The sequence below is a fragment of the Syngnathus leptorhynchus genome, chromosome 19, assembly GCF_054491065.1.
Source record: "Syngnathus leptorhynchus isolate UIUO chromosome 19, UIUO_Slep, whole genome shotgun sequence".
Classification (NCBI taxonomy): domain Eukaryota; kingdom Metazoa; phylum Chordata; class Actinopteri; order Syngnathiformes; family Syngnathidae; genus Syngnathus; species Syngnathus leptorhynchus.
In genome coordinates, this window is record NC_141213.1 from 6,277,247 (window position 1) to 6,289,304 (window position 12,058).

At 41.0% G+C, this 12,058-nt stretch overlaps 1 protein-coding gene across 6 annotated transcripts in view; it reads right to left on the bottom strand.

Annotated features, from left to right (window-relative positions):
- The window catches only part of LOC147041869 (uncharacterized), a 102,446-nt gene that overhangs the window by 51,640 nt on the left and 38,748 nt on the right, over positions 1-12,058 (bottom strand). For all 6 annotated transcript variants that reach the window (XM_085939516.1, XM_085939517.1, XM_085939515.1 and 3 more), the window contains exons 7-13: positions 11,578-11,745; positions 4,941-5,174; positions 4,640-4,870; positions 3,456-3,557; positions 3,105-3,181; positions 2,640-2,772; positions 1,334-1,571 (exon numbers count right to left, since the gene is read on the bottom strand). In XM_085939516.1, the coding sequence (XP_085795642.1) occupies positions 1,334-1,571; positions 2,640-2,772; positions 3,105-3,181; positions 3,456-3,557; positions 4,640-4,870; positions 4,941-5,174; positions 11,578-11,745 (1,183 nt within the window). The remainder of the gene's footprint in view (positions 1-1,333; positions 1,572-2,639; positions 2,773-3,104; positions 3,182-3,455; positions 3,558-4,639; positions 4,871-4,940; positions 5,175-11,577; positions 11,746-12,058) is intronic.

Here is a 12,058-nt window from a genome sequence, read left to right on the forward strand (position 1 = left end):
TTCATCTCTCGGCGGACAATAGGTGATTGTGTGGATGTGTGCGTTTGTACCTCCGAGAGCAAGTGTGCTTGTGCTAATTAAAGCGGTGGGAGTGGTGGAAAAATGGCTGTTATTTTTCCTGCGCGTGTGTGCGTGCGTGCGTAGCCAAGAGAGAGGTGTTTGCCCAGTATGACCGAAAATGTGTACGTTAATTCTTAATGAGACATTTCTGTGCCCAGAGAAAAAGCCATACATCGCTAGTCCTGCAACAACACACGACTACAAAGGCCATTGCGATGCATGCACATGCACACACATCATTACCATGCGCTAAAGAATCCATTAAATAAAACCTCTTGTCACAGTATATGTGTGTGTGTGCTTCACGTGCAGACAGCTTGCAACCAAATCTCACGGTTGTAGGCGCTGCCGGCTAATTTGAGATAAGCAATGGAGGGCGCGAGCAGCAGTGAGCTTCTGGAGCACAAGGCAGATGAACACCGCGTGGTTTCATTTGCGTGCAGTTGGATTCTGATTGCCGACAAGGCCCCAAATTTCAGCAGCAGTTGGAAAAAGTCAAACGGAAGAAAATCAAATGAACTCCCCCCTTCTGATCGAGAGTTAACTAGAATTAAGTTGTGTGCAGACAGCAAAATGTCATCATCACAAATGACTTCTAGAATTCCCTCAAATGACAAATTGCATTTGTTATGAATGCTGTTGTGAGGCGTGACTCGTGTAATATAATTAGCAATTACTATACCTATAATTGTATAAAAAATTATAAAAAAATAAATAAAAATACTTTTAAAAATGTGATCCACCTTTTTTTTTATATTTTATTGAAATGAATAGTGTTTGTTTAAAATAATGAACATTGAAAAACCAAAACATTCCACAAACTGTTTCTTTAAAGTGCATGTAAAAAAAAATTATATTTCTCATTGTAAAAAGTTTAAAGAGAAAATTCCTAAAATTCCTACAGAAGATCATTTATAGTCAGATGCGGTGAACATTTTCAAAGTATTCCATTAGGGCCACTTCTACCTTAAATGTGGAGTGCCTCAAGATTCACTCTGGAGCCTCTGCTCTTCACCCTTCATCTACTTCGACTTGAGGCTATTCACCGAAAGCGCAGCGCACATTTTCAATCTTTTGCTTATCACAACCAAATATGGATGCCACTGACTTGAGAAATGCAAACTTTGCAAAATTTCTCATCATTCAACTCATCAAAACATGGCCATCACTCAACTTGCTTCATATTACAAAGTCAGAGGTTTGAGCAAAACATTTGAGCCACACTTTGTAGACATAATACACCTCAGTAAGTGTCACATTGTGAAACTGCTACCTGTTGTTTGATGTTTGCAATGCAGCTCCTCAAGCTCTTGACTCAGCTGCCTGACTTGAGTGCTCAGACTCTGTTTCTCCCTGTGAGCGTTTTTCAGGTTCTCCTCCTCTTTGTGCATGACATTTTCCAGTCTTCGTACCTCCTGCCTCTGAACGTCCACCTCTCTGCAACTTCTTGCGGCCTCTTGCTTGGCTTCCTGGAGAGCCTCCTCTGACTGGCGGAGGAGATTCATGCACCCCTACAGCATTTTTGGAGGGGGGGGGGGGGGATAAACAATAATGGTGTTTACACTTAGAGCACCGTGAATGTATAATGTATTTTGGAATTGGTGCTTGACTCCCCTGAAAATGTTTAAAAAATAAAATCTTTCCTTGGTGTATTCCACTGATTAGCCATGCACCATTAAGTTTGTAATTTCCTGGAACTCAAAGTCTTAGTTTGTGAATTTTTATTAGAATATGAGATTAAAGCATAATTAATCATAATAATTAATTCGATATTTTTTATTGCCTACACACACACACACACACACACACACACACACACACACACACACGCACGCACACACACACACACACTCAATCCGCAGTAGCTGTGTTCAAAATAGAAGAGAGTTCCCCTCATGTGTAATTACATACATTTTAGTCATGATAAAAAATGATCAGAAATATGTACATAATGCATGGCCCTAATACATGTCCTTACAAGGCGGAGGAGAGTCATTACATGAAACTCCACAGGCTGAATAAATACTTTTTTGCTGACACTATGATTTCATACGGGCTTGTGCGAATGAATGAGTGTGTTTGTGTGTGCATATGATACATTTGTTTCACAGAGGACACACCAATACATGTTTCCACTAATACGCCACTGCAATTCAAGGATACACACACCACACTCACTGGCATGTGATACTTATGACTGCCAGAAATGTTGGCACTTTGCCAGGCAACGGGCGCCGCCACGTTGAGTCATTTAAATATTAAGTGTCCCATTGAGCCCGTAATTGAAGTCAATTTCACCAGCTTTGGCACTGTTTAGTACTTTAATTAATAACAAGACAATTTGTTTCTGGCAGGCAAGCATGAGACAATCACATGATTGCTGAGTTTTGTGTATGTGTGTGGATGTCTGCACAGCGGGTGTGTATTAGTGTTTAATTATCAATGCCCCACATTTGGCCTCAATACTATATTAAGACATTGTGGGCAAACTCACACTGTTATTGTGGACAGAGAGATATAAATTGATTACATACAATGCAGTCAACTTGATGTGACTCCCTGTCTATCAGCAGAAATACCTTTTGACTGTTTGCAAGGTCAAGCTGTAAGTGTGCAACCTCCTCTTTGAGTTGTGCCACTTCCTGTTCCAAATATCCACGCCGGTTTAGGTGTGCACGGCAGGACATCACAAGACTGGCTTGTTCTTGGTTTCTGAGAAGATAAAAAAAAAATAATAAAGTGAGCCTTAAATGCCCCCCCCCAACAGCAATGTAAGCAAAGCGTCACTAAGTTCCAACTAACACGCTGAAATGAGAAATGAAACCACATAGCGGCTTCTCAGAATTAAAAAAAAATTTAAAGAGATGATGTTAAATTTAGCATGCTTCATAAAGTCCACTATCGTGTGCCGTTTGGTAAGTAGACTATAAAGTAGCAAGTGGTAGGGGGGGCAAGCAGCAGAAGTGGGGGTGGGAAGGGCATTAGAAGAAGGACAAGGACAGAACTGGGATCAGCAAGAGTTTTCATATAGATGCCATTATTACTGTCTCTCCAGCTCTGATTTCATCTGTAGAATAACCTTTTCACACTCCACAAGGCGCTTCACCTGCTCACTGCAACGCTAAAACACACACACACACACACACACACACACACACACACACACACACACACACACACACACACACACACACACACACACACACACACACACACACACACACACACACACACACACACACACACACACAAAAGGTGAGGACATCACTATATTTGTCACTGTCACAAGCTCAGCTGCAACCTACAGAGATGTATGCATTGGTCCATTATGGAATCTCTCCAAAACACGGAACGTGTATGTTATTATTTGGATGAGATGATAATAGCGGCCTTACCTTCTGCAGCTTCTGCTCGTTACTTTGCATGCACAGGTAGTCCTTGTTCACGTGAGAGTGACTCTGCTGATAAAGTCGCAGGTCACACTCCAACACGACTTTCTACATGCAGGGGAGAGCAGAGATAAAGACGAGAGGAAAAAGTCGTTGCGAGGATATGTCAAAGAGTTGCTTATCGCTACACTGAAAAGCAGTGTTTTGCTGCCCTTGGAAATGTGTTTTGTTGCATCGCACTCAACTTGGAGCACTATGTGTACGAGAGGGAAAGAAAAGATCCCCGTCAAAGATCCATTGGAAACATTGTCATCTGTTTGCTTATAGTATACTTATGCTTATAAGTGTATAACTATAGTGTACACAGGAAAAAACAAATCCTTTGAATGAACTTCATCTGAACGAGATTGGTTGCATATGATGGGGAAAAAAAATGTAGTCAACTCACAATTTGAGGGGAAAATTAAAAATAATACATCAGTGTATCACATTTTAATCATGTGCCAGCAATGTACTCGTACATACTCAAATTGAATAAATTCTGAGGACTGCTATTTGCAACGTGAACAACTGCATCTGTGCCATATAGCATAGTGAACACTTTTCTTACATTTGTTTTTGGATGATATAGAAACAATATTTCCCTTTTGTAATCTATTTGGCAAGCTGTGTCAAGCACAGTGCAGAGAGTAAGTAGGAGCATCCAGAAGCTTCATAAGAACTCCTAACCTCTTGATAGGCGCCTCACAATCAAAGTCATTAGCCGGCGTAATAAAGGGCTTGAGATACAGCCATTCTTCAGCAGCCTAACTCTTTTATAACCAACAGATTAAAGTTGATTGGATTAAAATGACATTCTTCCCGTCTGACCTTGGCAGCAGCAGTTAAGTTCATCCAAATTAAATTTCTCCGTAATAAAGATGATTCATCTGTTGCGTGACGTAGTTATATTAAAAGAAAGGGGCGGGGGGCAGAAAAAGAGTGGGTAAAAGATTTTGCGGCACGTGCCAGCGTTCACACGCATAACGGCACAGTGCAAGTAGTTTTGGAGAATGTGGGATACCGCCGATATATATATATATTTTTTTTTTTCCTACTTTTTTTTCTAGTTCAATACAATTTTAAATGATAGGGTTGAGGTCAGGGCATCAAAGATCTTTTCTATGTAGAAATGCAAAAAAAATGCTGACCTGCTCCTTGAGCGTGTCCACTTGACCTTGCAGGTTGCACACAAGGCTTCTCAAGTGATGCACAGTTTGCTGGCTCTCTGTCAGCAGATTTTGACTGACGTGGAGCTCGTCCGTCAATTGCTTGAGGCCTTCTTGCGAGCTCTCCCATTGGCCCACCTTGTCGTGGTGGCGCCGCTTCAGCTCCGATAGTTCTTCGTCCATTAAATGGGTGGCCTGTTGGGACTCTCTTAACTGCCAATTAAAAAAAAACGAGTTGTTGAGTGAAAACAAGCTCTACATAATGCAATTAAGCATCTCTCACCTGTTGCTGGGAATACTGCAGCTCCTCAAGCAAATATTTCACCTGCCCTTGCACCTTATGCAACTTGTCCATTGCGGCGGTGTATTTGTGTTTAAAAATCACAGCCATTTCTTTCTGCTCCTCTTCTCGCAGGCAGGCCCCTTTTAATTCCTCCCGGGCTTCTTTCAGCTGCCTACGGAGGAGATCCAGATCCTCCACCTGCTGCTTTGCTAACTCCTTCTGTGATGTGGCAAACTGAAAGCAAATGGAACATGCATGCAGATGAGAACAAATCTCGGTGTTGTAATTAGGTGGGGAAAAACAAACGTAGATAAAGGTGGATCACTGGAATCAGCAGATAGTTGTTTAAAATGCAATTAAAAGAGTGAAGAAACTGCCACTCTAAAGTCACCCTTGTCATAATGACAGAAGGGAAGCAAGGAGGTGAAACCGGTCTTAATCCCGGTGTTACAGAAAGAATCCCGCCACAGCTCACCTCTCAAGGGGAGAGGTTGAGAAAGTTAAACCGGCTCTAGAACACTCATCTTGAATTCATCCATGTTAATCCTTCTGTAATCTGGATGAGAACCTGTCGGTTTACAGCTAATGACAGCCAACTAGTTAGATTGCAGAGGTCCGTCGCGGCTTGGTTTAACCGTGGATTTGCTCGGTCCCATCTCAAATCAACGCTCCAAGCATCTTAGCAGAAAACCTGCACATGTGATGGATGGGAGGAAGGAAGACAAAGTTACACCGCTAACTTTAAATCTACCCCCAAAAAACTTTTTAGTGTGTGGCTTTTGGGTTTATTGAGTCAGTTCAGGAGTTTGATTTAAAGCACATATAACGTGTTGTTCTGTCATATGACTAAAAAAGTGCCTTTCCCTTTTTTTGTAATATCCAACCATGCGCTTTGCTTGTGGGTAGTTAAGTATCTCTCTGGGTTGCTGGATGAAAGGCCTTTTAACGAGATTTAATGGGAAAACCATGGCCGTCTTGTGACCATAATCAGCAGGCTTGTGCTTTCAGGAAACAAACAAGCCTCATTAAACAGGATGGAAACGACGTCACTTTGACCTCGGCAGCTTGATGTTCGTCATTCTGTGATCAGCCCGTCTGCTCGGTTTAATTGATTGTACCGACGCATTTCGATTCATCTTAATATTCTGATCTTCTTCAAAGTGGCATGCCAGCGAAAATGGTTTGGACTGCTGCAAAGCTAATTGTGGAGCTGCTGCTTTCTCTTTTGCTTTGCCAACAGGGCTCTTTTTTTGTGACCTTTGACATTTTAGATTTTCAACTTCACCTGAGAATGAAAGGGAAGGCCAGAAGATGGAACTAGGAATAAAATTTTGAGTGATGAACATATACGCACAGAAAATACAGCGAGGAGAGCTACAAAAAAACCTCAAGCTTGAGTCATAGATTTTTCCCAGTTTAGTCCCACCACCAGATTGGAGAAAAAAAAAAAAAAAAGTGGACACAGCAAACACGAGTGACTAATAACTCCCTTTGCCTTAGCTGGAAACTTGCGAGGTGAACATCCCACTGCTGTAATGCAACAGCCCAGAAAAAGACACCTCCCTCAGGTCGATGTGGGTGTAAAGCAGGTTGATGTCAGATAGAAAGAGCCAACAAACCCACAATGGTATTAGCGCAGTAGTTACTGAAAGAAAGAAAAAATAGCAGTGCCTTTTCAAAGCACTCTTAAGATTTGATTTTACACACAAACATGAAAGCAGAAAATATTTATTTTCATGGAGCATAAGTGAATATTATTCACAATGGTTATAATGTGATTGCATGTTACAGTGGTGGAAAGTGTCTTGCATTATAATGAGAAGGGTTTTTAGTTGGTTAACATAAAAAAAATGATGCAGCACTTATCTCATTAGATTTTGCAGACTTACCTAGTAAAGTGTATACGGAATGTATTTATCACTCCATTGATTTCACAGTCATTTATTGCAAGAAGATAAAGCCTGCCCGGTCTTTTTACGTTTTCCTGATAGTCACCCTCTTAGTCCCACTGAGCTCCTTAACAAGAGTCTAAATCTCTAGCCGCTATTTTTTTTTTGGAATATGTATGGGGTGGGGGGGGAAAAAAAAAAAACTTCCCAATTTCTACATTGTCAAAGTAAGAGGAAACAGCTTTGAGATCAAATATTCATGTTATTGGACATTGTGTTTTAAGATAAGCGCAGTGGAAGACAATATATGCAGTGAAACTGCTGTTTATGCTTCACTTGAAATACAGTGTGCCTGACAACTGCTTTCATTATGTCTGTTTCCTTGGTGAGCTCCCCTGATTGCCCACTTTTTCCTGAAGGACGCCGCGTGTGCGTGGAGCATGCGTGCACGGCCACATACCCTTGACTTTGCTGGGAAATGGGATTGATTTCTTTATTTCATCTAACCGGGTACACTAGTCGGTATGTTAGCAAGATATTTCTGTGTTCGGGGGCAATCAAATATCCGCAGCCATATATTGCAAACATTTTTTAGGGTTTTTTTGTTCATGGGTTTTTAAAATGTATTTTTAATCCCACGCATTTTTTTCAAACGATGTTCAAGCTGTGGGAAGAGAAAAGTGGAAACTTCTTTGATGTAGATATAAAATAACAAACAAAACCAAATCCAAACTGAATAAATGAAAAAAAGTTGAAGTCAAATGTGCACATTTAATGTAAACTTTCAAAACGATTCTTTGTGATAAATTGAGCAAACTGCTGCCTTCCATTTTCCATCTCCCGCTGGTTCCGAGTGATCCGGGGAATGTTTTGACTGGAGTTGAGGGCTCATTTGTAACTGTCCGAGGGGATTGATGGAGTTAACTTGGCTCTTTGACCTCTCACCTTTAAAAGTCAGCAATTGGGGTCTTTGCGATACACTAAACCGGCGTTACTGCAGGGCGAGCGAATGAGAAACACATTCATTCGGCATTATACGCATCATTTTAATCACATCGGATTTGACGGCTGGTGGAGTGTTAGGTCACATTCTCAATCAGCAAATGAGAAAATGACTGCGGCATTTACACTACGTGGCGTTATACGGCAAACAATGCATTGCGCAATCCCTGACAAATCTTCAAATCTCAGCTTCATTTCTCTTTGAGGAGCGCGCGTGTGTGTGTGTGTGTGTGTGCCAATTCCCAATGTGAGCGAGCGTGTGATAGGCAGAATAAATGTTGATAAACACCAGAGAATGTCGTGTCAAAACAGACACCTTGTCAAAATGACATGCTAACTAGGTCAATCACAAAGTTTAAGGAGAAACTTTGGAGTAAGAGCTTTGCTTTATGCATATCTCTGCGTGCGTGATAAGCTCCTGAACGAATCGGCGGGAGGGGACCGCCAATATCGAAGGTATTTTTAAATCAATGAGCTCTTAAGTGTATCTCGGTCTCAGTGTGTTTGCACGTATACACAACACTCGGCACAGACAGAATCCCTACTGTCAGGCAATGACAAGATAAAGAGAAGGAAGTGGAGAAGGAGAAAAAAAAAGGTGGGGTAGAGGACGACAGGAGGGGGGGGTGATAATATTTGTATACTTGGTGGTGCGGGTGGTGACGGGGATGAAAGGGGAAAAATGTCAAGGCAGGAAAAGAAATGCGCAACAGAAAAGATGGCGCAAGAGGTAAGAAGAGGCAAAAATGTGAGCAGCCTTGAAGACCCAAACACAACATGTCCAATTGCAATGCTTCGTCTGACTCCTCTTAGTCTCTGCTTCGTGAAATCTGTTTTCTTGTTACGTTTTGAGACGACATCTGGGCTCGTTCCATTTTTATTCTTGAAAGAATACTTTGATGGCGTTTTCATATCATTTGTGATTAGTTTATGAAATATTATGCCCATTTCCAAGAAAGAAAATTATAAATACTGACAACTTCAAATAAACTTCTTTGTTGTGTTTAACTTTCCCAACTGAACCATAAAGAGAAGCATTTAAATTTAATTGCACTGCCTCTTTCTAAGTCGGATAATTTGCACATTGTTAGGCGCACCTTCGAACTGACAGCTTTCCTTTCTCAAATTTAGAGGGGACGTGACAGAAAATGAATGGGCCCAAACAGTTCTGAGGGTACAAATGTGGGACCTGTCCTCCCCCAATGCTTGTGTGGCTTTCGGGACCGGTTCTGGAAAACTCAACAGTATCTCTATCATGAGCGCTGTCAGTAAAAATGAAAAGAAAGGAGTGACCGAGTGTGTGAATGCGCGACGTGTTACAGAGAGATCAGAGGAACTCCAGTTTTGTGCATTAAGCTGGGCCAGATGTGGAGTAGAAACTGGATCCGCGGACTGAAGGTAATGGTCCATCTATTCGGTTAACAATCATAACATGACGGACACATCTCACAGTGAATACACACAGGGGTGCACTACGAGTGTGAAAACACACCGACCGGTATCTACCCTAACGGAATTCTAACAGGAAGTTGAATACAAATAGGAATCACAAGCACGAGAATTTACTTTTGTCATTTGGCAAAAAAGAGCGTAGAATGAAAAGGTCAAATGAGTGCTGCGGTATGAAAGAATCAGAAAGGTAAAAAAATAAATCATTGTGCGTCCTTTTTTTTCAAAAAAGCTCTAAATAGCAGCACATTCCAATAACCATTATCTTTAAAAGTTATTATCAACTCCACTTTAGAAATAGACAATGTCTGTCAGTATTACGTTTGAAAATAAAATATTTCACTGAATTGCCGCACCTGTGCGACCTTCTTATCAGTCCCACTGTGACAAAAGACACTTGATTACATTAAAGTGAATATTATATTTCATGTGAATTCTGCAAAACTTGTAATTCTTTTTTTATTTGCAGCTGAAGTCTTTATACTGTGACATTACCAATTCCATTGTCCATTCTCCATTGAATACTTCAAACCTTGAGAACAATTTCAGTTTCATTGTCAACAATACATGGCCAATCATGGGATTGTCTTAAGTGTTGGACAAGCCAGGTCCACTGCTTTTGAAGTCAAATAATGACCTTCTTTTCAGCGGTGCAGCTCACATGAGTGTGTTCTTGCTGCAGACACGCCACCTCATTACTGATCTGGATCTGCTGCTGCCTCATCTGCCTCCCCGCATCCAGTCTGACACGGGCCCGATCCAGAGCTGTGCGAATGTCGCTCACAGTGCACTCGCTTGTCTGTAAGCGAGGGCAGCAACAGATAAAGACAGGCAGCTGAAGAATATGTTCACTCTGTTAAGTTGTACGCTTTTGAAGCGTTTCAAAAAAAAAGCTCCGAGTGCAGCCGGCAGCCAGCCGCAGAGAGGGTGATCCAAACAAGGAGCGGCACACAATGAAGTACGGAACCGTTACAGCTACAAGAGGACAGAGATGAAAGTATAATTTAGGCATGCTTGCCACAGCTCTGTCTGCTCTGTCTCCATAGCAGTGAAAAGGAAGATCATAAAAGCATTGTGTCAGGCAGGCCGGGGAACCCAACACTTTCTGCTTTGACTGCAGACCAATAAAAGTGCAAGTCAACAAATCATAAAGTTGTACGATCTTAAGTGTACTACTCCTGAAAGTTTGGCATGAGATTTGTGGTGGCTTGTTTTTCCCCAACTGGATCTCCATTTAGCGACAAAAACAATTGGATTTAATTAACTCTCGTCTATGAAAAACCGCAAGCCTTTCATGTCGTGTCACCCAGTCGACATATTAGGCTTGTGTGTATGCCAAAGATCATAAAAACAGACAAAATCATATTTCTATTTGGATGAACTATTTGAAAGATGAATACCACCATAATGTCATCCTAATATAAACAGAAAGATTGATTTCTGCATTGGCACTGATATCTGTATCCAACTGGATCATTTCCATTTTCGTGCAACATTTTTTCTTCAATTGACCTCTGACCTTTTGTCTCTTTTTTTGGTTGTTTTTTTTAGAAATTATATGACAGGTACAGATTTTTTCTTTTTTTTTCACCAATCATATCATTAATTTACTGCTTTCTGGCCAGTTTTGACAGTTTTAACAAATATCCCAAAAAAGTGATTATTTTTCTAAATTGCAAACCTTTGCTCTATACAATGGTAACGGATGACTGATCAACACCAACACACGGTAATTGGTTTTATTTGAGTCGAAAAAAAATACCTTGAGGGACCAGAGTAGGTAGAAGAAATATTTTTGGATATAGCAGAAGGAAAAAAAGGGGGAGAGCTAAAATTGTAAAGGCCATTCCATTTATCATACGTATGACTCTTTAATGTTCCCATTCATTACTTCTGGTTCTCTTTGGGATGAGAGCCACAGTGGACCAAAACAAAAAGGTAAGTATGAGGCAAGACACACGAATTTTGGGGAGGGGAAAATAATATAAAGAAAAGAAACAAATCTACTTTATCCCTCAGTGACAGGAGACTGATTTCTTATAGTACAACTAGGATAGCCTCTGTGGAGCTAAGATGGTGGCAAAGTATTATTAAATATGGTGAGAGAGGGACGAGGGGAAGCCGGAGGAGGAGGAGGCGGGGCAGGAGAAGGGATGATTAACTGTGAAGGAAGTAAAAAAAAAAAAGAAGAGAATTCCCAGATGCACTTGACTGGATTTGATTTAGATAATGTCGTCTGAATCTGTTTCTTATTTAAGCGCAACATACCTTTTTTTTTTTGAGTAGTTGTTACCTACTTGACTCTGCAGTGCATCCAGGTTGGCTTCAAGATGAGCATTGTCTTCAAGCAGCTGTTGTATCTGTTGCTCCTTCAATGCCAAGGTTCTCCTCAGCGAGTCCTGAGAGGCCCGTAAAGACAACGTGGCTTCTTCCAGCTGCTTTACGTTTGCATCACTCTGTTTAAGCTAAAGCAAAGACGGAACAGTGTGTGAGGGCCCGTCAGGGACATATTTTAGGATTACCTTTCTCATACATAACCAAAAGGCTCGCTTACACACTACAAAATTTTTCTCATGCAAAAAATAGTTCTTATGCGGACGTCAAGCTGAAACTTCCTATGTCCTAATTTAGTCAGTTTGATAGTTTTTCCTAAAATCTGAAAATATTTGTGACTCCCTGGGTGTGCCCATTTTTTTTTTTTTTAAATGATTGACCATCCAAGTGTCGAAAACGACTTGCTCTGTTCGACAATAAATTTTTTTCGTTTGATTGTTTCCA